Consider the following 27,131-nt stretch of genomic DNA (forward strand, 5'->3'; position numbering starts at 1 on the left):
ACACAGACGTCTCTGCCCCGGCCTGAAAGCGGGACGGTCACCTAGAACCGCTGGGAGCAGCGGAAGTGGATGGAGCGCCGGCCTTGGAGCACGGGCCAGGAGCGCAGATAAATCACAGCCACCGACTGCGCTGGCAGTTCGGGCTCGGTGCCAAGAGCCAAACGCCGACGCAAACAGCCGAGCTCCAGGAAAGGAAATCTGATCCCCGCGAGGCCGCGGCCCAGCCAAGTGAAACCCACCTGAGGAGGCGGGGAAGGCAGGGAGAGGCCGCCGGCCGGGACGGAGCCTCCTCTGGGGCAGGCGCTGCGAGCACTTAACTTTGGTCTTCCTTGGCCGCCGCCCGGCCTAGAGAGGTACAGACACCTGTGCTTTTCAGGTGAGAAAACCAAGGCTCACCGCAGCTTCAAGGCGCTACGTAAGGGCTGAGTTAGGATTCCAAGCCCGATGTCTGACCCCAAACCCAAGCTTGCTCCTTACCCTTCCCCGCTCAGAAGCGAGCAGGGATCTGCAGGGGTGACTCCGAGCCCATTCATTATAAAGCAGACGTGGTTCCCAATTTCGATGTAAGCGCTGCACTTAAGGAACCCGGGGAAGAGATCGACGCGAGCGGCGGGCGTGGGGACGTGCAGAGGCCACATCCCGGGCCCAGCGACCCGCCCGGACCTTCCGGACTCGCGGAGCCCGGCCTTCCAGCCGGAGCCAGCACTGATTGGCGCTCGGGGCTGGCCTCCAGCCGGCTCACCTGCCCCGCCCAGCCAATCCGGGCCACCAGAATTGGGGCTGACCAGGGAAGGCGGCGGGGCGCGGGGGGGGATGCTGCTGGCGGAGGCTGAGCCGCCCTCCCCCCTGAGTTCCCGCCGGGCCGGCCCCAATCCGGAGGCCGAGCCGTAGGCTGCGCGCTCCGCGCCCCGGGCCCCCTGGGCGCCACGCTCTCGCGCGCGCGCTTTAATGCAGCAGCTCCCGAGTCGGCTGCTCCGTGTCTCCTCTGGCTGGGACGCACCCGGACGGCGCCCGGAGCGGCCTGCAGACACCGCCTCCCGCAGTCGCCTGCAGCGCGTCCGCGCTCGCCTGAACCAGAGTCCCTGCAGTCCCCGGGAGTGGGTGGGCCGGGCCGGGGCAGCCCCACTAAGGCGGGATGTTCATGTCCAAGTCCAACTCGGTGTCGCCCTCGCCGTCCTTGGAGCAGGCCGACTCGGACGCTCTGGACATCAGCACCAAAGTGCAACTCTACGGCGTGCTGTGGAAGCGGCCCTTCGGGCGGCCATCCGCCAAGTGGTCCCGGCGGTGAGTGCGCCTCCCTCGCCCCCTGTGGACCACCCCGGGAGGGAGACCAGGGCATGTGGGCTCCCACCTATCCCCTTCACTACCATCCTGCCTCTGCCTCCCTTTGTGACCTTGGCCTCCCCTCATTTCACTCTAAGATGCATCCCCTGGAATGTGTGGATCCCAGTCTGGGCTGGGTTCATCTCCGCCCGAGGGCTGGTGGAGCAGGGGTGGGACTATCAGCCTGGGGCAGGGGGGAAGGGGCGGTGGTCACTCTCTGTGGAATGGATCCAAGTCCGGGTGGGGAGGATAGGTGTGGGCTGAAGAGATCGTGGCCGTGGCAGGAGCCCAGCTGGGTCAGGTTGGACCAGACTTTGCTTTGTAAGGAGAAGCTCCATCTCCGGCCAAGATAGCCTCCTGGGATCCCCACTGCCAATTCCGTTAGGTTCACAACACCCCTCCCCCAGGCCGCGGGGTGGGCCTAGAGGTGCGGCACGGGTGTCCTGACCCCACCGATGTGCACTGTGGGATCTTCTAAACGACTCAGGCCAGGGGAGGGAGAGAGGGCCAGAAAGGGTCTGTGCCCAGCCCTGGAGGAGCTGATGTTGGCAACTCCTCCAACTAGCCCTTGCAATAATTAAAACAAACAAACAAAAACCACCACCACCACCAACAAAACACCCTGGGCAGAAAGAAAAGAGATTCCAGTGCTTCAGGCAGAGAAACTGGGACAGAGCGGAGGGACTGAGCTGAGGTGGAAATGGAGCAGAAACTGAGGGGAGTGGGGCTGGGGATGGATTGGTCCTGTCGGAAGAATTGATCCCTTGGAAGGTTTGGGGAGGGGGGGAAGGTCAGAGCAGCCATAGCTTCCTGGTCCCCAACTCAGAGGCAACGCCCTAGACATCAGCAGCTGCTTTCCACTGGCCAGTGGGCCTGAAAGGTATTGGAGGAAGGGGAGCGCCAACACCGGTTTCAGGAGCAAGGGACTGTCTCCTGGACAGTTTCCACCTTCAAGCCAACCTCAGTTCTGAGATTTGCTACTGGAATGGCCTATAGAACCCGACCCTGACCCAGCTCCCTGGAGGTGCGACCAGCCAGGAAACTGGGCGTGTGTCCAGATGCCCCTTCCCATCCCTCACCTCCAGTCTGCCCTGCAGCAGGGGGCCTCAGATGTCTCCAGGACCACAGATCACAGGGATGGAGTTCGTAGTGGTTGGTTCTAATGCTCTATTTTCATGAATAATTTCACATTTCTACAAGACCACGGAACAAACGGAGCTGTGAATGGTGTTTCACACATTATGTGGCTGGTTTTTCATACACACTTTTATTAGTCCTGCCAGGTTGCTCTTTGCGAGTTAATGAGATATAGGCTCCTGGAGTTCCTCCAAAGTTAAGCTTATCTTTGATCCCCTACAGTACAGAGGCCTGGGCAGCAGGGGGCACATCTTGTGAGGGGCTTCCAGCATTGTACCGACTGAGCTGTGGCCCCTGAGGGCCAGGAACAGCCTTGTCTCTCTGGGGCGCTCCAGTGCTTGTGCGTTCAAATACCACCAGCAGCATGCCCCGCCTTTCTCTCCCGCTGCCTCTGTTGCTCCAGGCAGCCAACGCCCCTCCACTGGGCCTGGCTGCTTGTGCTTGGTGTTGCTTCTGGGCCTGGCCATCCAAGACCTCTGCTGCCAGGCATTTTCACCTGATTGCATCCCTTGTAAATGCTAGGAACCTGTGACCAGCACCCCTCCCACCCAGAGTATGTCTCTGACCCCTCTTCACCCACACTTGTGGGGACCTGGCTCCTGTACCCAGAGTTGGGAGGTGTCAGGGACGGAGGCTCCCAGCTAAAGACATGTTAGTGAAGCCAGGGAGGGCGTGGAGAATTGTAGCACCGCCCACACCCCCAAGAATTTCCCTCAGTAGCCCCACAGCCACTCAAAAAAACATCCAGTCTAAGAATTCTAGAGCTGCCACTGTGTGAAGGCTCCCCTTGCTCTGGAGCTCAGGAACAAACCAACATCCTATCTGCCCACTCTGGCCTGTGTCCATGTTCACAGTTGTAGAAATATACGCCCCCTACACACACACACACACACTCAGCTTATTAGCCTTGGGTCAGCGACAGAGCCAGCCAGCGCCTGGGGGTGGGAGAGGCATGATGCTAAGCTCAGGCCCCTCTCACTTCCCAGCAGAGCCCTCGGGCTCCAGTTCCCCATTTGCGAAGTGGAGTCTCCTGACCTCAACTAATTAGCAGCCACAGGAAGGCTTGGGGAGTGGGCAGCTCAGGCCCCACCCGCAGAGCCGTGCCATTAGGACGATCGATGCCCTCGCCGGGCAGCTGTGGGGAGGGTCCTGGAAAGGCTCCTGTGCTGCATAAATAAGGAATGGGTAGGATGGAGCCGGCTGTGACCAGCTGGCTTTCATAAAGCCTCTTCCACTCAAGGTCCATCTCAGGGCCTCCAGCCCCTACCGCCCAAGCAGCCCTTCCCTCCCTGGGCTGGGAAGATGCCCTTGAACTAAAGGCTCAGCTTTTTTTTTTTTTCCTTTGGGGAACAAAAGGAGAAAGGGATAAAAAACATCACCTCACAGAGATAGGAGAATCAGGGAGAGCTGTTTGGAGGGTAAGGTTGATGGCTTTTCTCCCTGTAGTCTGTGAGCTGTGGAGAAACGGTTGCTGTTGGCAAAACCCTGGGCAGCTCAGAGCAGAGGGGGGAAGGGGTGGGGCGTCTCAGCCTTGGCCAGTGTCTACCCCAAGGGGGCCGCTGAGCTGGGACACAGCTGAACTCTTGCCCCAGGTTTAGAGTGCTATTTCCAGAATTCTAGTCCCTCTCCCTGAGCCCTTCTGGGCAACATTGAGGCTGGAGCCCCTGGTGAGGAGGGCCTAGCCAAGTCCCTGCTGCAGCAGGGGGGCTGCACTCCCTCTGGCGCCTCCTTCCCCGCTGGTGTGAGGTGGCCAGGGGGCCCCTGCCTCAGGGAGCTGACTCGCAGAGCCCACTAAGTGCCAGGGGAGCCGTGGAGCTGGTGGCCCCAACCCGCATGCACCCATTCTGTCCCTGGAGTGCATCTATCTCCCCTTCTGCTCCCTCACAGATTCCTAAGATACTCCTTCCTATTCCTTCTTCAAAACCCTCCTCGCAGAGAACTCCCGTGGCCAGATACTTGAACCATTCATTCCTCCCTGGTCTGCAGTCTTCCTGTGTCTCCTACAAACTTACAGTGTCCCAGGGTACCCCGGTGCTTCACATTGTCTCTGTGTACCCTGGTGCTTCACAGTGTTGTGGGGTACCCTGGTGCTTCACGTTGTCCCCATGTACCCCGGTTCTTCACAGTGTCGCAGTGAACATTTTACTCACCCCGGCTCCCCACTTACCAGCTGTGTGATCTGGGGCACATTACTTAAGCTCTCTGAGCTCGTTACCTCACCTAGCTCATGTGAGGTATGAATGAGTTAGCACACACAATGATGTTTCTAGAATAGGGCCTGGCACAAAGGAAGAGCTCCAGAAACATTAGTTACTTTTAAAACTATTGATTTCTACTAACTTTCCCTCATTTGACTATAAGCTCCTTGAGGTCAGGGAATCATCAAGCCCCGGGGCCCAGCATAGTGACTGGCCATACCCCGTGGTTCCTTAACGCTCTCGGACCTGAGCTGGCCCGTAGCGTGCAGACGCGACAGTGCCCCGGGATGGGGAGGACCAGGCATCCCAGAGCACTGCAGTGGAGAACGTGGGCTTTGTCAGCAACGTGGAGTTCCAAGTTTGCCGCTTATTAGTTGCTTAATCTCTGTCTCTCAGTTTCCTTACCAGTAGAATAGAAAAACAGATATCTCCACCTTCAGAGTTACTGTGAGAGATGTACATAAGGTAATGTCACTGAAACACTCAGCAAAGCGTGTGTCTTGGCACCTTGTAAGTGCTCCTTCATCTAGAGGTGAAAACACTATTGTGTATGACTGGAGAGAGGAGGCAGCGAAGATTGACATGACCCCTTACCTCGCACATGGGCAAGGAGGGTCCTGAGGGCTGGGCTGAGGACCAGGCTTTGCAGGAGTAGAGCTGGGCCTGGATGGAAGGCGGGGCTCCAGACAAGAGGGAGGGAAAGTGCTGTGTGCTTAGGGGACAGGGAGACGGCCAGTCGGGCAGTGGCCAGCAGCTCCCACTGGTAGGAACCATGGGAGCACAAATGAGAAAGGTCAGGGGAGGCTGCAGCAGATACTGAACCCAATAATAATGGTACTAATAAAATTAAGCATTTATTGAATTATTTTTCCTGTGTCACACAGTGTTCTAAATCTTTATGTGAACAAACTAATTTAATGATCTGAACAACCCTAAGAGATATAGGTATTTTTATTACCCTCAAGTTACACTGAGGGGCCCGAGGCTTGGAGAGATCAGGTGACTTGCCCTGGTCACACTGCTGGTGAGTGGCAGAGCTCTGACCCTCAGTGACCTCAGTCTTGATACCTACAGCCTCTGGCCCCTCTGCTCCCTGCCCAGGTGCTAGCACGAGGGAGGAAGCAGCTCCTTAGGCAGTGTGATGGGGGAAGTAGGAGCCGGGACTGTTGTCCGTGGGTTACAATCCCAGCTCCACCTCTGCCCTAGCTGTGTGACCTGGTACAATTTACTTCACTTCTAAACCTCAGTTTTCTCATCTGCAAAATGGGATCAAAGAGCCCCACCTTGCGAGAGAGTTACATAGATCAAATATTCTGCTACTTATAGAGCACTTAGCACGGCAGCTTGCCTATGAGACCACCCAACCCTTGTGTAGCCAGCCCAACTCCAGGGCCCGGAAAGGAGGAGGTGGTTATTTGCTGAATCTATGAATGAATGCTCACAGCAGCCCCAAGAGACAGATACTCACACCCCCATTTTATAGAGGAACTTGGAAAGGAAGGCTCAGCCAGGCCGGGAGCTTGGCTGAGGCTGTGGCTGGAGGGACGGAGGTCATTGGGCTCCACAGCCACTCTTCTCTCCCTGCCCGGTGCCTAGTGGTCATCTGCCTGCCACAGCCCACCCCCAAGTCCCTGGCACAGTGCTTTGCCCTGGGAGGGGAAGAGGCTCCAGAAGTGTCAGGAAAGCAAGAAGGTATTTGTCTTAGTCAGCGCAGCCTCCCATAACAAAACACCGTAGATGGTAACCATCTGGTAAACCGTTCAGTCAAACAACAGAAGTTCATTTGCTCACTGTTCTGGAGGCCGGAAGTCCCAGGTCAGGGTGCCAGCGTGGTCGGGGGCTGGAAAGGATCCGCTTCCTGGCTCACAGGTGCCCCCTTCTCACTGTCCTCCTGTGGCAGGGGGAGAGGGGCGCCCCCTTTTTGCATGAGGCCATGGTGCCCTCAGATGGCGGCCCACTGTTGGACCTCGCCGACCCTCATCACGGTAGGGCCCGGAGTAGAGTCGTTCCGTTCAACGTCACTTCATTACAATGTTGATGAGAGGCCATAGGAACTTAACTCATCTACCTAAATTAGCCTGTGGTAAAACTAATTTCATTATAAGTCATTTTGCTTGAAGTCACAGAACCTATTGACGGCAGTGAGGGAGGACTTACTGTGCCTCTTAAAGACCCCATCTCCGGAGACAGTCAGGTTGGGAGTCAGGGCTCCACATATGAGTTGTGTGCAGGGGGAATAGTTCAGTCCATAATGGAACGTCGGAAACCATTCGAGGGGAAGAGCAGGGCCCCAGGGCCACCTGAGCTGCCCGGCTCACACTTTCCTGTGGGTGGCGTGTGTTCAGACCCCGGGGGTGCACTGCTCCAGCTGGGCTGGCAGAGCGAAAAGCACACTCTCCTCTGATCCTCAGGACGATCAGCTGAGGTGGGTGTTATCGCCCCTGTTCTGCAGGCAAATGAACTGAAGCTCAGAGTGAGCTCACTTGCCCAGGGCCCCCCAGGTGGGAGATGGCAGGTCTCTGTGATGCAAAGCCTGTGTTCTTAATGACTCTGTGAAGGTCCCTTGAAACAGGCAGGGATGTTTCCCTCAGCTCACAGGATGGAGGGGATGTAGCCTGTCCTCCAGGACCCCAATGTCATCCTGGGACAGGGTGGGCACACGGGGTGTGGCCGTGGCTCTAAGTCCCAGTGCCCACCCCAGTCAGCAGGTGCAGAAGGGGCTCATACAGCAGCGTGGGCTGCTCTGGCCGCCAGGGGTGAGAAGGGTTCTGCCAGGTGAGGGGCAAGACGGGGGGTGTTCCAGGGAGCGTTGCCTAGTCTCCGCAGGATCCTGCAGGATGTGGCGAGGGGTGAAGCAGTGAGCTCAGCGTTCACCTGAGCAGAGAAGCCGAAGGGCAGAAGTGGGGGGAAAGCTGAGAAGGTGGGCAGGGGTCAGGTGCCGGAGGGCCCAGAACGCCCTCACCATCCTGCCAAGGGTGGTGGCCATGCGCTCTTTCCCCACCGGGGGCAGAAAGGCCTGGGGAGAGTTGGTTTTAGCAGGATGTCACCTGCGAGGTCCACAGCTCCACTCGGTGTCTGGCTGGGCAGAGAGGGTCAGTGCAAATGGAGAAGAATGTGGGTGGGCGTGAGACACACACCGAAAGACAAAGTGTGCTTCGCTCTCCTGGGGGAGGGGAGATGGCAGCTGTCAGCAGTCCCAGGGACCCTCCGTGCAGCAGCTGTGGCCTCAGGAAAGTTCAGGGGCTGGGGGAACCCTCAGAGATTGGCTGACTTAGTGATGCCCACCAGCAACTTTTCAAGCTCTCCCCTCCAAGGGGTGTGCTGGTCAGTGGTTAACGGTGGGGTCTCAGGGTGGCATGGTGGGGGGAACAGTGTTTTGTGGCATCTGATGATGCTTATGGTTGTAAACACTCCCACTGTGACCGATAGCAAGCTACCAACACAATGTCACCGAACTCGGAGGAGAGGAGACTCACCCCAATGGCTATTGTGAGCCCCTCTGAGCCGGCTCCAGCTCCCCACGGCTCCCAGCATTCCCAGGTCCGTCACTACAACAGCGGCAGCAGCAGGGGTCCCGGGAGGAAGGAGCACCCAGGCTCAAGGGAGTCATCTTGTCCTCGTCAGTGCGGACCCTGAGTCCTGAGTTGGCCCCTAGGGGTTCCCAGTGCTCCACGTGTGGGCATCAAGGCTGTCGCCTCCCCAACTGTCAGAAAGCACTGGGGTCCCGGAAGTCCTAAGTCTGACCGAGTCCTTGGAGGAGGCTGCGGAGCAGGCCGAGAGCAAAGGGAGATGACACGCAGGCCGCACGCCTGGCCCCACGAGCCTGGTTCCCACGTTTCGCTTGATCGACAGCCCTCCCGATCACTTGTCAGAAGACTCATCAGGGAATCTTGAGTCTTCTTTCCCTCCTGCTCCTTCCGCCCCTCCTGGGGGAGACCCTAAGGGACTGGAGACAATGGCTCAAGGGGCTGAGGGTACCCAGGAGGATGTAGCACAGATGTCCCCCGGTGCCAAGGGTGGCGGCTGGACAGGGATGGAGGGGCCACCCTGGGGGCTGCTGTTTGCCCGGAGGTGGAATGTGGGTGGGTGAGGGTGAGTCTTGGTGTCCCATGGGCTCCCCATGTGAGTTCAGGGCCCCGAGGAGCCTCACCCTTCTCTCCTTGTTGTCCCTCTTTGTCCACCTCCTGCTGTAGGTTTTTCATCATCAAAGAGAGCTTTCTTCTTTACTACTCTGAAAGTGAAAAAAAGAGCTTTGAAACCAATAAATACTTCAATATACATCCTAAGGTGAGGGGGCCTCTCCCCAGGGCCACAGTGGGGGAGGGTACTCTGTTAGGGTAGGAGGCTGTCTCTTCTCCCGATCTAACAGAGTCTGGGCACAAACCCTTCCTAGGGCACACAGTCCCCCGCCCCCTCTGGGCTGGGCCCCCAGCCTCCTGTGCCCTGGAGCCACCGGGCCCTGCCTCTCCCTCCTGGGAGAGCTCTGGTGCGGCTCCCAGCCTGGGGCCCGCAGCGCCGCTGGGCTTTGGCTGAGGGCTCCCACAGGCCTTGAGTGACCTGGGCTGGGTGGAGTGAGAGCTGCCTGTTCTGGTTCTTTCTCAGGGTGTCATCCCTCTGGGTGGCTGCCTGGTGGAGGCCAGGGAAGAGCCCAGCATGCCCTACGCCATGAGAATATCCCACCAGGACTTTCATGTGAGTAAAGCTGTCATCTCAGCCTGGGCTCCACAGGGGCAGAGCAGCTTCTCTGGGCCCCCCGGGCCCCTGGGGAAACCCCTCCAGTGGCGGGGGTGGGGGGTGTCTCAGTGCCATAAGGATGTGAGCGGAGGAGAGCAGAGCTGGGCTTGCGGAGGCCCGGGGTGGCCTCCATGTCCTCTGAACGGCCTTCTCTCAGGTGCACCGTGGCCCCTCTTCCTGGCAGGGGAACATATTGCTGGCGGCAGAGTCCGAGTTTGAGCAGACGCAGTGGCTGGAGATGCTGCAGGAGTCGGGGAAGGTGTAAGTGCTCCCAGTTGGGGTGGGGGCAGCCTGAAGTGGTGGGGGAGGGGTGCGGGCTGGGCTGACCCTGATCTCCCTGTCTCTCCGCTGGGATCCCGGGGGCACTGAGGGTGCAGCGAGAGGGCAGGGTGGGAGGAGAATGTCTGGGCCTCCTTGAGGACAGAATCGTGGGAGTCAGTTAGGGTGGGTGAGAGGGGATGCAGGCCAGGCTTAGAGCGTCTGGGAGAGGTCTCCTGTGTGAGCTTGATCAGGCACAGCGAGCTTTGCTTGTCTAGAGTCACAGGGGGCAGGCATGGACACCACTTGTCTCCAGCCCTCAGAGTGAATCCAGCATCACTAGTAGGATTGGGCCACCTCCCCAGCCCCATCCCATCTCCCCAGGCCTGCTGTTAACCCTGGCACAGGCAGAGCTTTGTAAGTCAGGGCCCTATCACAGAAACCTCCAGCCCAGCACAGTTCATTTGCCCGTAAACCCTTGTCCTGGCACCTGCCTACTCATGATGGGTCGTGCTTTTAGTTCAACAAATAACCCTGAGTGCACGCTCCGTGCCAGGCCGTGTGCCGCATGGGAGGCATTATTCAGTGCTGTAGAGAGCAGCCAGGAAGCAGTCTCCTCTTTGCTCCAAAAGCGCTGTCGGCCCAGCCCACAGTGGCCCACTTTGCAGCCTGGGCCAGCCTCCAGGGCCGTAACTGATCAAGGCTGGTGGCATGCCCAGAGCCGGGGTGCCAGGGTGAATGTGAGCTGGGATTCTGGAGAGAAGGGGTGGGCACGCACAAAACACTCACATTCTCTTTCTCCCGTACCCTTCTGTTTTCACGATTTTGTATTTCTTCCTCTCCTGTCCCATCTGCCCTCCCTCCCCAGGACCTGGAAGAACGCCCAGCTGGGAGAAGCCATGATCAAAAGCCTGGAGGCCCAGGGGCTGCAGTTGGCCAAGGAGAAGCAGGAGTATTTAGGTTGGCTGGAGGGCTGGGCTAGGAGCTGAGACTCCCTGATGGTAGCACTTCGGGGCCAGGGGCTTGCTGGAGGACTGAGGTCGGTGTTGTGGGCGGGACTTAGCGGCCATGGGGAGCCAGACACCAGCTTGGAGCCTGGAGGGCTTTATGATAAGCATCTTGTTGGCCATCTGACAAGGGGCAGGAGAGCCTGCTGGTTAGGAACCTGGGCTCTGGACCCAGCTTTGTCACTTATCTGTCAGCTGTGCATGTCTTTAGGCAGCACAACCTCTCTAAGCCTCAATTTCCTCATACTTAAACTGGGGACAAAAACAGCCCCAAGCTGTTGGAGGTGGTGTGGGGATGGAGTTGGTTACATGAGAAAACGCCCGTGAGCCCTTGCGTCAAGCAGGCAATAAGGGCTCTGAAAGTGGAGTCAATGTTGTTCGCCTGCCCTGGGCCCCCAGGTCCTGGCTTGCCTCTGGCTGTCACACCACAGCCCACTTCAAACCTGTGCATGAGATGAGGTTCCAGGCCCTGGTGCCCCTCGCCTGCTGGTTAGCATGCTGCTTGGGAAAGAAGCTGAGTCTGGAGTTTGGTCCTTCGCCTGGGATCTTCTTCCTTGCACCTCCTTAGATACCTAGGGCCTGGACACGGGCTCCCCTCTGCCTGCTCCAGGCACCCTCTCCGCCCAGGACTGGCCCTCCCCCACCAGCCAGACACTCGTGCAGCCCCTGGGGCTGCAGAGACTCACTTGAGCTTCGGAGGATAAGACCATCCTTGACTTGTGCGTGCACAAAGCAGGGACAGTGACAGGAAAGAAGGGTAGCAGCTCCCATCTCCAGGAGCTGGCCGTACCCTTTGGCTGGCCTGGTGCGGCTGTGCTGACCTCTTCCTTAGGAGAAGCTGAGGGTGGCAGAGGTGACAGAGGTGACCGAGGCACCAACCCCTCAGGACCCGATCTGGAGTGAGCTTTTCATGGAGTGTGTGTGTGTGCTTGCTTTGGCAGACAAACTGATGGAGGAGACTGAAGAACTCTGCCTGCAGAGGGAGCAGAGAGAGGTAGGCGCCCATGGAGGCTGCTCAGAATCGCCGCCCTTCCCCCACCCCCCACTCTGGGGGCCCTGGACAGCCTAGGTGTACGATTCAGTTTCTGGCATGAGAGAAGGATGTGGGGGAGCAGTGCACCCAGAGAACCATCTGGAAAGTCAGACTGGTGGAGCAGGAGGGCCAGTGAGATGACAGTGCTCAAGATTTGCAGTAGCTTCTTGGCAAGATGTGTGTTTCCTCTGGCCAGCCCCGGGGAGCAAAGTATAAAGGGCAGGTGGCCACCTTCTAAGAGAATGAGCCATCCCAGAATTTCATTAGCTGTGTGGGTAAGCAAGGAGCTGCTTGCTGCTGATGACACTCACAGGAGGCTGGGACGGCCTGTATGATTTATAGAGGGGTTTCTGGCACCTGAAGGGGGAGGGAGTTGGTTATCTTCCGGGTCCCTTCATTCTCTAAATGTCGATAGTACAAGTCCCAAGGGGGCCAAGCATGGGCCTGAGGCAGCCTGTGCCTCATACGGGGGTGGGGAGCCACTGAAGTCCACTTCCTTTGGAGTGTCCACCCAGCGCTGGGCCTTGCCTGCTCTGAATCATTACATCCCCCGGAAGGCAGGTGAGGGTGGTGGTTTGCAGTACGGCCCTGGAGCCACCCTGTGGCCGTGTGGCCCCTCTGAACATCAACATTGTCACATGAACAATGGGGATAATAACTGAACCCGTCTCACTAGGGGTGTTGTGGGGATTAGTGAGATGTTAAATATAAAACGCTTGGCACAGAACATGAGCTTAGTGGGTATCTGTGTTTGTTAGTATCACAGTCATGTCGTAATTAATTATGCGCCCATCCTGCACGTGCCCTGCCCGAGGCCCAAAGCTGCAGAGCCCGAAGCAGGCTTGCCCAGAGAGGCCCGCAGAGGGAGGCCGCTGCCCTTTGCCCGGTGGCTCTTCCCTGTCCTCTCACGGGCAAGGCACAGGGCTGGGGCGGCAGCCTGGCCTCATGTCTGCCTCTCGATGGGACTCTTGCTCACTGCATACCCTCCCCAGCCACCCCTTACTGGGCTCGGAAGTAGGTCCTCAGGTCCCGTCCCCGTAGCACCCCAGAGAGCCGCAGGGCCTGGCACAGCCACTGGCCCAGGTCGGGCACTTCATACATGTTTGTGGAATGACTCTATGAATGAACTATTTTTTTAGTTTAAATATCTTTTTATTTTTTAATGGTAGTTGGCGGACAGTATTATATTAGTTTCAGGTATACAATGCAGTGATTAGACATTTCATAACTTACTAAGTGATCATCCCAATAAATCTTGTGCCCATCCGACACCGTGCGTACTTAGTACGGCGTTACTAACTACATTCCCTATGCTGTGCTTTACGTACCCGTGAGTGTCTGTAACGACCAGTCTGCACTTCTTAATCCCTCCACCTTTTGCACCCACCCCCCGACACCCTCCCCTGCCAAATCTGACAGCCGTTAGAATGTTCTCTGTATCTGTGAGTCTGTTTCTGTCCTGCTTGCTCATTTATTTTGTTGTTTAGATCCCACGTATAAGTGAAATCATCTGGCACGTGTCTTCCTCTGTCTGACTCATTTCACTCAGCACAGCCCCTGTAGGTCCACCCAGGTTGTTGCTGGTGGCGAGACTTCATTCTTTTTCCTGGCTGAGTCGTATTCCGTCATGCGCGAGCACCACTTCTCTACCCGTTCATCTGTTCATGGACACTTGGGTCGCCTCCGTGTCTTGGCTACTGTAAAGAAGATTACAGCGAACATATGGATGTCTTTGTGATGTAGTGTTCTGGGTTTCTTTGGATAAATACCCAGAAATGGAATTGCTAGGTCATCTTTTGTCTCTTTGTTTTAAAGTCTATTTTTGTCTGCTGTAAGTATTGCTGCCCCCACTTTTTGTTTGTTTGTTTCCATTTGCATGACGTATCTGCGTCTGTCCCTTCACTTTCAGCCTGTGTGTGCCTTTCACTCTGAAGCGAGTCTCCTGTAGACAGCGGCTGTAAGGGTTGTGTTTTGTTATCCATTCAGCCTCCATATGTCTTTTCACTGGGACATTTCATCCATTTGCACTTGAAGTAATTGTTGATAGATGTGTATTTATTCCCATTTTTATTGTCCATATTTTTAATCTTTTTTTTCTTCTTAAATAAGACCCTTTAACAATGCATGGACATTTTAAAAAAAGATTTTATTTATTTTTAGAAAGAGGAGAAGGGAGGGAGAAAGAGGAGAGAAACATCAATATGTAAGAGATACATTGATTGGTTGCCTCTCGCACTCCCCAACTGGGGGGCCCACAACCCAGGCATGTGCCCCAACCGGGAATCGAACCAGCAACCTTTCAGTTTGTGGGCTGGCACTCAGTCCACCGAGCCACACCAGGCAGGGCGGAATGCACATTTTTGATTCTTGTAATTTTACATTACATCTTGACTTTAATCCAGTAGGACAATTCACCCTCATTTTTCTTCTTCCAAAACTTTATCAGATATTCTTGCTCATTTATTCTCCCAGCTGGACTTCAGAATCATTTTTTCAGTAAACAACAATAAAAAAATGCAAGCCCACACAAACAGAACTCCCAAGCCAAACCCATCGAGCATTCGTGTTAGGACCGTGTGGGTCTGAGGACCGGTGTGGTGACGGCAGCTTCGGGCCCCTGCGTCTCCAGGTTCTCGTTCTAGGTCCTGCATTAGCGTTCTGGCCAGTTTCCCACCAGTTCCGCACACTTTGAGAAGTGAGACTTCTGGTGCATTATCAGTGCCTTAAAGACAGGTAACTCAGGAAGCCAGGGGATGGGATGGAGTGACAGACAGAGCCACTGGCAGGAAGACAGACAGGCTTATCCATCAGAGAGGCTGAATCTGGGGCAGCAGCCCGCCGGAGGAAAATTTAGACACTCTATCTAGGTCTTTAGCCGGGAAACGAGGACAGTGGAGACCCACCGCACACAGGCCTCGCTGAAAGCCGTAGCACTCTGAAGGACGGGTGCCCGTCAGCTGTGAGCTCCCTCTGTTGTGGGGTGTTGGTACAAAATGCGAGTGAGACTCACTGGGGCCCAGCTGGTGGCCGCGGTGAAGGCTGCTCTGGGCTGGCGGGAGGGAGGGGACCGTGCCCGGGCTCTCGGTCCCGTGCCAGCTGCTCCAGACCTCACTGTCTCATTCCGTCCAGGTTTTTCCTTCCTCAACTTAATCATCCGTATAAGGGGTCTGCCTGTCCCCTGCACTTTAACCCTCTCTGCTCCAGGTTGTGGAGATTGTCTGGGTGTGCCTTGTGCCACTTAAAAGGGCATTTGGGACAAGGGCCCAGTGATGAGATGGAGATTCTCTGGCCTCCAGAGGCTGCTCAGGGCAGACTCAGGGTCTGGGGTCAGGAGCCCCAGGGTGGAGTCTCAACTCTACCGCTGCCTGTGCGGCCTTGGACAAGTCGGCCTCCCTGACCTTCAGGTTCTCCACCTGTGCTCCTCCGATGAGAGTAGTGGCTGTGCCCACCTAGGTCCCGGTTGCTGTGAGGCGTTATGAAATTGAAAGCAGGGGAGTGCTCGGTGGGTTGGCGAGTTCCACGCAGATGTGCGCTGTGTGATGGTGCAGCCCTGACAGCCCCCGTGGGCAGACGGGGCCGGGACTCTGGGGCACGGGGCCAGAAGACCATGGCCTCTTTCGTCCCAGGTCCCTCTGGTGTCCCTGGCTCCCTGTGGCCTCATTTCTCTTACTCCCTGGAGGAGGGCAGCCTGCCATTACTTTCTTTTCTGGCCAAACTGTGAGGGCATGGCCTTGTGCATGGGCAGCCACATGGGAAATCAGAAATGCCCGGGGCCAGTCAGGCGGGGTTCTTGCCACCCAGGGTGTTCCAGTCGGAACACAGACTCTTGGAGTCGGACAGTACCTCGCACTTCAAAGTGAGGCTCTTTGCTGACCTTCCTGGTGGATGCTGATCCTGATTCTGTGATGTACAACTCCCTCCCTCCGGAGGTTGCCTTTGCATTATTGCTTCATTATGTGAAAGTTCTCCCTTTCACTGAGCTGGAATTTGTTGTCTAGTGTCTCCTTTCCAACCTTGTACCCCTGCAACTTAAGTCAAGCCCAGTAGTCAGGAGAACAACACTGTGTGGGAAGGAAGACTTTAGCCGAAGAGATCTTGGTTGGCCTCAGCCTGTGGCCGGGTCGCTACAAACACTCATACCATCCTGGGCTGCAGGAACAGGAGGTTCTGGCTGCTCCATGTGTATAGGCTGAAGGTTTCACTCTAATCAGCATTCTCAGCTGCACTTGGACATCAGCTTCATTTAAGAGCCATACAGGGGAGTGAAAGGTGCAAAAGAAGCGAGCAGCCGGGAAGGAGATTGTCTTTCTTTTTTCCTCTTTAATACGTAACCTTTTCCTCATGGTAGAAATTGTGATCTTTGTATAAAACTTGGAAAGCAAACTTATCCTTAATCACACAGTGGACAGCTATTGTCAACTTCTGTGTTTAATTTCAGTGTTTTTAAAAATGCATTATTCTGCCCTGGCTGGTGTGGCTCAGTGGCTTGGGTGCCGGCCTGTGAACTGAAAGGTCATTGGTTTGATTCCCAGTCAGGGCACACACCTGGGTTGCGGGCCAGGGCCCCAGCTGGGGGCATGTGAAAGGCAACTTGTGTATCAGTCCTGGTCTACTTTTCTAAATATTTCTGTAGGGTAGAGTCCTGTAGGTGAATGACCGACTCAAAGGGCAAGAAGCTTCAAGACTCCCGATGCCTATTGTCAACTTGCTTTTCAGAAAATTTGTACCTAATTTACACCCTTACCAGGAGTGTATGGACATGTCCATGGTGTTTTAATCATTTACTTTCTCCCACTTTCAATTACAAAAAGATACCCCAGTGTCATGGTAAGTACAGGGAAATATTTGTCAGTCAGAGTTCTGGAGAAGGGGGCTCTCCAGGGAGGAGACGCCGAGGGCATGGGGTGGCATCCTCCCTCTGGGTCCTGGGTGATCTGTCCTGAAGCAGCAGAAGCCAGGTGCCCGTGAGAGCCAGCTGCCTGTGTGATTTTTCACGTCTAAGCTCAGGGATGCTTATAGCCTGTCACTTCTCCAGCCCCATGAACAGCCCTGCCGAGCATGCAAAGGCCATCAGAGAGAGGAAATAAGTCAGTGTTTTGAATTGAAGGCCACAGGGAAGTTATCATCACTAGCAACACCAAGTGTCAGCTATGGAGAATGTATTCAAATTGAGGTTTTCAGACTTTTTGAAACTCAACTTTTCTATCATTAAAAGGGGGAGGGTAGACAAGAATAACATTTTAATTACGTTTCTATTCTGTCTATACATGGCTGTGTCTACTGCAGCAATGCATAACTCCAACATGTTAGTGGCTTTGAATGGCCAACGTCCCTTTCTCACTCGGCGACGTGGGTCAGCTGGGGGCTCAGCTCCACCTCACCTCTCAGGGATTCAGGCCGGTGAAACCCCTGTTACTTGCAGCAGGAGCCTTGGCAGGGGAAAGGGAGCACAACCCTGCCTCCTAGTGGCATCTGCCTGGAAGTGACACACTTCTGCTCACGTTCCATTGGACTTAGCGAGTCCCAAGGGCCCGCCCAGCTTTGGCAGGTGACTGCGGCCCTGCACTGTGGCGGGAGGGGCATCAGAATGCCAGTGAGCGGCCCGCAGGGTGACCACTAGTGAGCCACGCCAAGAGTTCCAATAATGATCTGAAGAGAAAGGAAGAGCAACTTGAGAACAAAACAGAAAGAGCAACTTTAGGGGGTAAGAAGTTCGGGAAAGGAGGGCATGCGGTTTGGAATCGATCTCTTTCCTTTTTATATATTTTATCACCTTGAAGCCAATGGCGACTCCTCCCTCCAGGCAGCCCCGCCTTTGGTGGGGTTTCCCTGAACCGTGAGAGCACAGCCCCCGGGTGAAAAGTGGGAATATGATCTGGAACTGGCAGATGAGGAGGAAAGAGGTTCTAGAAGTATCCTTCCGCTGGGTGAAATGTGGAGGAGCAAAGAGGTCATCACAAAAGTGCTCCCAGCCGAGCTTCCCTTGCAGTGTATCCCCCAACTCCACCCCCCGCCGCCCCTCCCTCGTTGAAGCCCAGGACAGCAGGACCCCTGCAGGGCCCGGGCGAAGGGAAACCACCTGTTTGCCGTGGGCGGTGTGGCCGCCCTGGCCAGCCTGCTCTGTGCTCGCTTTCTGGCTGTCCGGTTGCCTGGGGGCTGAGTATAGGGGAAGCGGCCCCGCCTGGCTCTCACAGCTTCGCAGATGCCTTGAGAAAAAAAGAATTCTTATGCTCTGACTTTGGGGTTGAAAATGGCTTTTTTTTTTTTTTTTTTGCCACTTCTAGTAAATGTCACTCCAGGGATCTTTAATGGAAAGCACTTACCACTTTATCCTCCAGGGCTTGAGGGTCAGCCAACGTGCTTTAGGATGGGAGTGGCGTCCAGAATAATATATCGGAGGAAGTGATGTTGGAATCCTAAGCCCTGCCTTCAGCTCGATAAGTGTGTTTTAAGTGAGCCCAGGTCACCACAGATTTCGGTTTGGTGGACACTGTGTGTCATTGAGGGGGCCAGGTCTTCACAGGACTCAGTTTCAAGTTTGGTCCAGCGTGAGCCCAGACCCTGCTGAATCCCAGAGGGCCCCTGGGTTACAGCGGAGGTTCCCTTCGCGGTCCGTGACTCTCCTCTCTCTCTGTTCTCTTCAGGAACTTGAGCGCCTTAACCAGGTGCTGGAGGCTGAGAAGCAGCAGTTTGAGGAGGTGGTGCAGGAGCTGAGAGTGGAGCAGGAGCAGATCAAGAGGTGGTGGTGGTGCCCTGGAGGGGAGCGGGAGGAGGGTGCAGCTGGGCGAGGGCACCTACAAACCACACTCCTGGTCAGCCATGGGGTGGCCCCCGCCCAGGGGACTGTCACTACCTGATGACTTGGCTTGGTCTTATCTTCCCAATGCGCCAGGCCTTGGGGTGTGCCCAGAAAAAGCTGTAGACCCCACACAGATGAGCCACCTCTGCCCGCTGGGGCATGGGGCATGGGGCATGGGCAGGTGCAGACAGGTGTGCCTTAAGCAACACACCCTCCTGCCTCCACCCACCCCCCTCACCCAGGGCAGATAGGACCACGCTGGTCTGGAGGCACCATTAGCCAAGGTCCCCACCACCCCCTGTCTTTCTTGCACAATCCCTTCACGTTCTGGCCAGTGATGCCCCTTGGGCTCTTTGGTCCTGTGTGTGGTTTGCAAACCAGTTGCGTATTATAATTAAACAGAATTAGAATCTCCTAAAGATAGAGCCCAGAAAGCTATATTTTTAAAAAGCTCCCTAGGTCGTGCTGATGCAGCTTATCCAGGAATTAGGAGGCTCTTGCTCTGGGTGCTGTTGCTGGTGGTGGTGGTGTGGTTATCGAAGGTCAGCATAATCATCACTATTGGTCATCACTGATAGCCCAGAAAGATTTTTCTGCAACAGCCTTATAAAGGAAGGCGTTAGATATATAAATGGGGGAGGGAGAAGCTCAGGAAATCTTACTAAGTAAATAGCCCAAACACCCGCTCATGCCCAGGATTATGCCAGACCCCGAATAGAAGACAAGTCCTCTTCCTGAGGATTTGGCTGGGGAAACCAGACTCACGCCCAGGAAACCTCAACACAGTAACATGTGACCGAGTGCTAGGAGGCGTGGGGCAAACTCCCTGTGCTGTAGGAATTAAAATATATGCACAATCCTTACGGGCCTGAACAGAGATTGGACTGAGCTGGGCCTTGGAGATGGATTTGGAAAATTGAGCCAGAGAAGGGAAAGGCATTCCAAGCAGGAGGGGAAACCAGGTGCAGCAGCCTGAGGTGGCCCAGGCTTGTTAAGGAAGCAACAGGGAAAAAAGAAAAACAAACAAAAAAACAGCAAGGAGTTTGTCATCCCAGAGAAAGGTCTCAACTGTGTCCCATGTCAGAGTGAGTGTGGGTTCCAGCAGGGACTGTCCAGGGAAGACGAGTGAGACCAGACCCCTGTGGTCCCCCGGCGCTTCTCTGCCTGTAGGGTGGCTCTGGGTTTCTCCCCACTGACAAGTGCATGCGTACCTGGAGCAAGTGACTGCAGAGCCCCACTTAGCTGGGACCTCCTTTCCACCCTGGGCCCCTACCCAGCCATTCAGAGGGGCTGGCCTTCCAGGGGCCCCACCGAGCCTTATTAAGAGGCGAAACAAGCTATCCTGGCACAAAGGGGACTGGGAAGGGTGGGCACTGCCTTACTCATACCCTCTGTCCCCGCAGGGAGCTAGAACTGACTGCAAGATGCCTCAAGGGGGTGGAGCAAGAGAAGAAGGAGCTGAGGCACCTCACAGAGTCCTTGCAGCAGACGCTGGAGGTAAGGGCCCATCAGTGGGCCAGCTGACCAGGAGGCGGGCTGGTTGGTTGGGCCATGTGATGCCGTTTTTTCCCAACAGTATTTCTCCAATTACTGAGCCATCTGCAAAGCTAAACAGGGCACAAAGAGGTGCTGATCTGAGGGTCTTCTCTCTGTGGACCATTGGGAACTCCAGCCGACTTATGAGGCCCATAGCGGGACCCAGAAGGGCAAATTCAAGTTTGCCCTGGCTATGACCGCAGCCTCAGGAAATCCAGCTTCTTCAGTGCTTATATTTTTATACCAGATGGAGGATTGATTAGGATGGGTAGCAGGGCCTCTCACCACTTCCTTCTTGTGGCTCATTCACTTAGCTGCTCCAGGGTGAAATTGAGCTCAAAGGGAAATCAACTCTTGGGTCACCTCCATTTGATACCACAGAAACTGTGAAGGGATAATGTGGCATGTGTCAAGGACAAAGTGCCAATTCTGCAGCATGACACGCAAGGGCAAACTCTGGTGCCAGCCTCTCCTCCCCTATTGCCCTCTGCTGCCCCTCCACGCTCTGAACAAAGACACCCTACCCCCTACTCTAAACCACTGAGCTCACATGCCCTTAGGAAACCAAGCTCTCTCATCCTCCACACCTTTGCTTGTACTGTCCCTTCTACCCAGAATGCCTTCCACCTCTTTTCTGCCTGGAGAACTCTGTCATCCTTCTAAGGCTTAGCTTAGACATTACTGGGGTCAAGCTTCCCTGGCTTTTCACAGCAGAAATTTGCTCTGAACCCTGGGCTCCCACGGCACATTGTGCATCTGTTATGGCACTTAACACACCCTTAGGCTGTGTTTTCCAAACTGTGAACTTCACTAGACTGCGTCTTCAGGTCGTTCCAAGCCCAGCACTTAAAGTGAGCTTGGCGTGCCCTGGAGAACGCAGTGTTTACTGCGTTCGTGAACTGCCTGGCAGAGCGCAAGGGATTCTCTTCTCCCTTCACTGACTGGGGCTTTGTTTGGGGTGCCTTTACTTGTTTATCTTTTTCCAGTTCACATCGTGGGAGGGGTTCCCATGGATATTTCAGCTCCAGAATTCCTGGGTAGTGCAAGATCCCAGTCTGATAAGTGGGGACGATGCAAATCGTCTCCAGTCGGGTCCTGTTGGGGTTTATTGCATGACCCCAACACACTTGTCCCTGGAGGGACAAGAACCCCAGAAGGTCATAGTGCCCTTGTGTCTTGGGCCCTGGCTGTGGTAGGTGCCACCTCCGTGGGAAGCCTCACTGGGCTCCTCTCTGACTCCCTCGATGGAGGGGTGAACTTGCCTTGTTGTGAGGAAGATCTTGGTTGGCCTTTCAACTCAAGGGAAGAGCGAAGATATTGCAGGTGGGCCTCACAGAGGACTGAGAGTGGAGGGCCTCACTCCCTGGAGTTGGAACGCAGCTGAGGGTAGCCACTGTTCAGAACCTAAATTGGGCTCTTTCTCTCCCTTCTCTCTCTTCTCTCCCTCCCTCCATGCCAGGAGCTCTCGATAGAGAAGAAGAAAACCCTGGAAATGCTGGAGGAGAATGAGAACCAACTGCAGACACTGGCCAGTCAGAGCGAGCAGCCTCCTCCCGATGAGGGTCTCCACAGCAACCTAAGGCAGATCGAGGAGAAGATGCAGCAGCTGTTGGAGGAGAAGCTCCTGGCAGAGAAGCGGTGAGGAGCCCGGGACCCTCCAGTTCATGATTGACTTTGGCGATCAGCACTTTTCCTTGAACTGGACACCTGGACTTTTGGGTTCTAGTTGCCATTGCCCAGATAGGCCACTCACTTCCTTTTACCTGGGACTCAGTTTTCCCACCAGGCAAATGGGAATAGAACCTTCACTACACAGAATCAGCTGCATCATTGTCTCTTGCAATGGTGCAAGCCGTCCTGACAGTCACTAGGTCCATATAACTATGCTTTGTGCCCTGCTGGGAAGGCCCTCTTAGCCCATTTTTAGAGAGGAGGAAACTGAGCCTTGGAGGGGTTACAGGACTTTCCTGAGGTCACAGAACTAACAAGGCCTGGACTCAGGACTCAGGGTTTCTGATTCTAAGACTGTACTCCTCTCCTCACCTGGGCAACAGGACCCCGAACGTTCAGGGGCTCCTGAAGCCTGGGTCTCAGGGCCTCTCCAGCTAGGTCTGCCTATGAGGGGCAGCCCCACCCCTGGAGACCCTGGGTGAGCCCTGACCGAGGGCCTCTTCCCTGGGCAGGATGAAGGAGAACGAGGAGCGCTCGCGGGCCTTGGAGGAGGAGCGCGAGTTCTATTCCAGCCAGTCCCAGGCGCTGCAGAACTCGCTGCAGGAGCTGACGGCGCAGAAGCAGCAGGCCGAGCAGGAGCTCAAGGTGCCTTCCCTCACCTGGAGACTTCCCTCACAGCCCTGCACGTTACCTGGCAGCTACCTGAATGCTCTCTGCCGACCTGGGCAGCCAGGTGCAGGCCACCCTGAGGGGAAGCAGTGAGCTGCCACTTCTGTGGGGCATCGTTGCCTTGTGTCCGGCCGAGTCAGGCCATCTCGTCAAGGGTTTAAGACACAGGGCTGGAGGTGGTAGCTTCCATCCACGTGCAAAGGCGAGAAAGCCCACTTGAACTGGGGGTGATCAGGGAAGGCTTCCAGGGAAGGTGGCAACTGCTGCCCAGAACCCCGCATCTCTCTCCTTCCCTCTCCCTTCAGGCTGAGGTGAAGGTCCGTATGGACCTGGAGAGGCGTCTGCGGGAGGCTGAGGCGGCCCTGAGGAGCCTGGAACAAGGGCTCAACTCCAAGGTGCGGAACAAGGAGAAGGAGGAGAGGATGCGGGCTGACGTGAGCCATCTGAAAAGTAAGCCCTGCCCTCTGGTGCCCAGCCCCTCGGCCCTGGAGCTCAGCCGCAGCCACGTCCAGCCCCATGGAACCTGGAACAGAGCCTAGAGCCCTACAAAGGGCCTGCTGTGCATTAGATGTTCTATATATTGATGGAGTTTCTCCAGAATCTTGCCTGCAGGCATCTCTTTGGTGCAGCTTGCTTTTGGCTGTTGGACCTCCTGTAGGGGCGGGAGGGAAAAGCCTGTAGTTCTGTTCCCCCCAGCAGGTGGCGCTGGTTTCCCCAGAGATGGGGTCAATGAGTTTCTCCCGGGCACCAGGAACCTGGGAGGGGCGGGGCCGAACGGGCTGGGAGAGGAGGATGCTATGGAACTTCCACGCAGGATTCTTCGAGGAGTGCATCCGGAACGCGGAGCTGGAGGCCAAGATGCCGGTCATCATGAAGAACTCCGTGTACATCCACAAGGCAGCCACTCGCCGCATCAAGAGCTGCCGTTTCCACCGGCGCCGGTCCAGCACCACCTGGAATGACAGTGAGTGTGGGCGCCTGTGTGCCCTGGTGGGATGGGGACGGTCACAGGCCATCAGTGACAAGGCAGGAAGAGGGCAGAGTGCAGACGGCAGAGTGGGAATGGCCGGCCCAGTTCTGAGGCCAGACAGTGTGGCCTTGAACCTGTTCCGCCAGCCTTGGGTTCTTCCCGGGATTAGGGGAGCCCATGGAAGGGAAGAGGCTGGGTTTTCCCGGTACCACGTAGGGCAGTGAGTGAGGAAGGTGGGCTGGGGCTGGGGACAGGGCCAAGACTTGGTGGAGGAAGGGCTGCTTACAACCATCATCTCCCCAGTGAAGCCGTCCCAGTCCTTCATGACCTCCCAGCTGGAAGCCAACAACATAGAGGAGCTGAAGGAGGTGGCTAAGCGGCTGAGCCGAGACCAGCGCTTCCGGGAATCCATCTACCACATCATGGTGACTCAGCCTGGACCACCCTCGGCACTCCCCAAGGGTGGGAAGTGAAGGACTTTCCTCCCCGCCTCCTAGGTCTCTCCTGGGTGGGGCCTGGGAAGGGGCCGCAGCGGGGGCCCGACTCTGCCAGGCTTCTCTCAGCTCCCCTCTGGGCCAGGCCTGCTCCTGGGGGCAGCCTCACCCTCAAAGGACAGGGACACTACCTCCCTCACCACGCCCACCCCCACCCCAGGCTCTACCCTCGGTCCGTACCAGGCCCATGCAGGCCCAGCCAGGTGCTGCCTGGTTGTTACGATGAGGCCAGGAAGAGGCCTGGTTGCATGTGGAGACATTTTTTTTTGGTCAGGGAGTGTGGTGGGCAGGGCCCACAGCTCTCTGTCATGCCCGCTCTACCTCTCTGTGACTCTGCCACCCCGCCTGCCCTGGTGTGTGCAGGCCTCCCCTCCTCACCTTGATACTTGCCTCCCCTGAGGGGCTTCCTAATGCTCTCTGCTTCAGCAACCTATAGACATCCCGCAGTCGGGGGCCCTCACTCACTTTGGCCACATCTGGGCTCATGGCATACCACACCGCCACAGTATCGCCTTTCCTGAGGTTGGCCCTGGCTGTGGGATCACCTGCTCGCTCCCCTCCGCAGGCGAGCTCATCCACCTACAGCCTCAGCACCCTATGAGGGTGATGTAATGGCCCCCTTACCCCCCTCCCCCCCACTGCATCCCACCTGCATATGTGCCTAGGGCCCTGGCCCCTGATTGGGAGCTGGGCATCAGCGATGCTGAGAGCTCCTCCAGAGGACTCATCTAGTCAGGCAGGGGATGAAGGTGGCCCTGGCTCCTGCAGTAGGAGGGCTGCTCCCTCTGGCTACGGTGGCCCTGTTGGTCCATGGTGTCCCAGATGACTCTCTCCCAGCTGCCCCTGCTTTGGTGGCCTTGCTCCCTCCTCTCCCTGCAGAGGCTGTACCCGGTGAAGCAGTGTGACCGTGAACCCTGGAAGGTGGGGGCCTGGGCCTGCGAAATGGCCAGTAGCCATTGGTTGGCCCCATGTCAACAGGGGTGAAGCTGAAACACCTATCTGCAGCCTTTGTGGGAAACCACCACCCTCCACGAGGCTGAGGGTTGTGGCGTGTGTCCCTCACCCAGTCCTTCTCCTGCTAGGCCCACCCTCCAAAGCCTCCCGAGTCTGTGGGTCTCTCCAGAAAGGAAATCTGTCTGGGGTCAGGGTGCTCTGGGACACTGGTGGCATTAAAGGTGCTGTGTCTGCTGCTTGGAAAACTGAGGGAGGGGCTCAATCTGAGGGACGGACAGATGGCTGTAGGGTCAGTCCCTGCAGAGGCGCAGGTCCCTGGGGACTTGTGTGGGACTATTCTGTGGGGGGAAGAGTGTCTCCTGCTCTGTGCTCGGAGCTGCTTGGTGAAACTAATCTCGGCGGTCCCTCCTCCGTGGTGGGTGGACTTGGACGGCTGCAGCCAATCCCTTCCATGTCTAGGTGCAGACGGAGGTGGAGGTGCTTCAGAATCAATGCCTCTAAATTGGAATCTAAATTTAAAACCTTCAAACATGTAGAAACCCGCATAAACTTGGAAATGACTTATGCAGTGTGTATGTAGGATGGACTTTGAAATGTGGGAGAAGATTTATAAAGCCAAGATTGCAGCTGTATTTTTTGCATCTTTATTTTTAAAGCATTAGACTAATACTGGTTTGCTTTTGGAGAAAGATCTTTTGGGCATTTTCAAATGCATTTCTTTTTTCTGGGCTAGCTCTTAGCCAGAAAGGAAAGTGTTTTTCCCTGCACCTTCACCAATCCCTAGTGTCTTTCCTCCCGTTTCACCCTGTACTTACCATGCCTCAGGCCCATCTGGGTTATCTTCAACAAACTGGTCAATTCACAAGTATTTATTTGTTAAAAACTCACTCTGTACCTATTACTGTAAATAGAAAAAGAGCAATATCCCTATATGAGAATATGTAAAGGTGGAAATTGCTTACTGGAAATATATTGATCTGATTTTTTTTTAAAAAACAAAACTTTTATTCCTTGGCCAATTAAATGTTTCCTGCAATATTGCTTGTGGTTGGTCATTGCTGAGGAGATGTTGCCCCCTGCAGGCCAAATATGGAATTGCAGAATTGCTTGCTTGTACTCTAACATTCAGGAAAGTTTCTCTACCCTCAAGGAAGTACTTCCTACAGGTGCACCTCTTGGGACTGGCTTCTTAATAATTAACTGAAAAATCTGTGTTCCCGCCCTGCGGTCCTGGATGTTCTCATTTAACAAGGGCTGGCAGCTGGGTTTTCTTCTGATTGGAGCGTGAACCAAAGGGACAGAGCACACCTTGCCAGAGAGAACAGCCTCAGGGAGGCAAAGTTTCAAACCTCATTCTATGGCCTCCTAGTTTCGGTATCCCCACCACAACCTGACAGTTTTACCTGCCTTGATGAGGAGAGGTGTATGCTTTGGCTTCATAATCATATAAGGGAGAGCAACACATAATAATAACTGGCTTCTCCTATTTGGTTTCTTTTCTGATCAGACAGGTGATCTATCCTCATCCAGGACTGTCCTGGTTTGTGCAGTTCATTTGCTGTCATAAGTGTCCCAGTTTGGGATGATAGTTCCGTGGTCACCCGCTTTTCCGATGATACGTTCATGGATGAAGCCTGAGATCTGTAAAACCCTGGGTTCTGCCCTGGGAGGATCCACTGCCTGTGCTTGTTCTGGAGGATGTAATTCTCGCCCACTGCCCATCCTACCCCAGCCAGCTCCACATGACCTGGGCAGCTTGTGGGTGCTCAGGCACTGTCCCCGTGAAGTGGGGAGCCCCTGATAAAAGGTGATGGTGGAACGGGGACTCACTCTTGTCTCGGTGTGTCAGATTTGGTTTAACTAACAAGGTGGTTACTTAAACCCACCCGATGAGAGAGCTGTTCTGGAGCTCTCAGAGGAAGGCCAGCTGCCCCCGGGGAAACTTATGCTTCTGTCACGAGCCAGGATGAAGCTGCTCAGACTCCTGTGCCCCTGTGGGGTCACTCTAAGGGCTCCCCAAAGTGAAAAACCCTGCAGCTTTGATGGGAGGGGGTGGATACGGGGAGCTGCTGACTTCCCTTACCTCACCCCACCCCTGGTGATTGAGGGTGAAGGAATACCTTTTGCAAGGCTTTGGGAGAGGATACCGTTTCGTTTTTGACACTTGGAAACAGGTCCACCCCCAGACGTCCAAAGCAGCTGGGAGAAACTGGTTATACAAACTTCCAAGCAGGTGTGGATGGGTGCGGTGTAACATTCCAGATTCAAATCCTGGCTCTTTGCACATCCCCTCCCCTCCCCTCCCCTCCCTCCCTCCCCCTCCCTCCCCCTCCCCTCCCCTCCCTTCC

The 27,131-nt window shown here is 55.7% G+C and overlaps 1 protein-coding gene across 5 annotated transcripts; it reads left to right on the forward strand.

Moving 5' to 3' along the window:
• Positions 1 to 256: 256 nt before the first annotated feature.
• On the forward strand, positions 257 to 25,811 carry PLEKHD1 (pleckstrin homology and coiled-coil domain containing D1). Of its 5 annotated transcripts, none has more exons than XM_045822930.1 (13): positions 257 to 376; positions 1,187 to 1,284; positions 9,261 to 9,350; positions 9,550 to 9,653; positions 10,519 to 10,610; positions 11,599 to 11,651; positions 18,335 to 18,429; positions 19,893 to 19,986; positions 21,485 to 21,663; positions 22,209 to 22,341; positions 22,671 to 22,815; positions 23,180 to 23,329; positions 23,639 to 25,811. In XM_045822930.1, the coding sequence occupies exons 3-13, from the start codon at positions 9,312 to 9,314 to the stop codon at positions 23,806 to 23,808; spliced, it is 1,254 nt and encodes a 417-aa protein (XP_045678886.1). In that variant the 5' UTR covers positions 257 to 376; positions 1,187 to 1,284; positions 9,261 to 9,311; the 3' UTR covers positions 23,809 to 25,811. The 5 variants fall into 5 exon arrangements, with proteins under 5 accessions (XP_045678886.1, XP_045678882.1, XP_045678883.1 ...); XM_045822928.1 differs by lacking the exon at positions 257 to 376 and adding an exon at positions 8,852 to 8,945 and having other exon boundaries at positions 1,002 to 1,284; XM_045822929.1 differs by lacking the exon at positions 257 to 376 and adding an exon at positions 8,852 to 8,945 and having other exon boundaries at positions 1,002 to 1,284; positions 9,577 to 9,653.
• The last annotated feature ends 1,320 nt before the right edge of the window (positions 25,812 to 27,131 follow it).

The sequence above is a fragment of the Phyllostomus hastatus genome, unplaced genomic scaffold (genome assembly GCF_019186645.2).
Source record: "Phyllostomus hastatus isolate PE091 unplaced genomic scaffold, TTU_PhHast_1.1 phas_scaffold_501, whole genome shotgun sequence".
Lineage (NCBI taxonomy): Eukaryota > Metazoa > Chordata > Mammalia > Chiroptera > Phyllostomidae > Phyllostomus > Phyllostomus hastatus.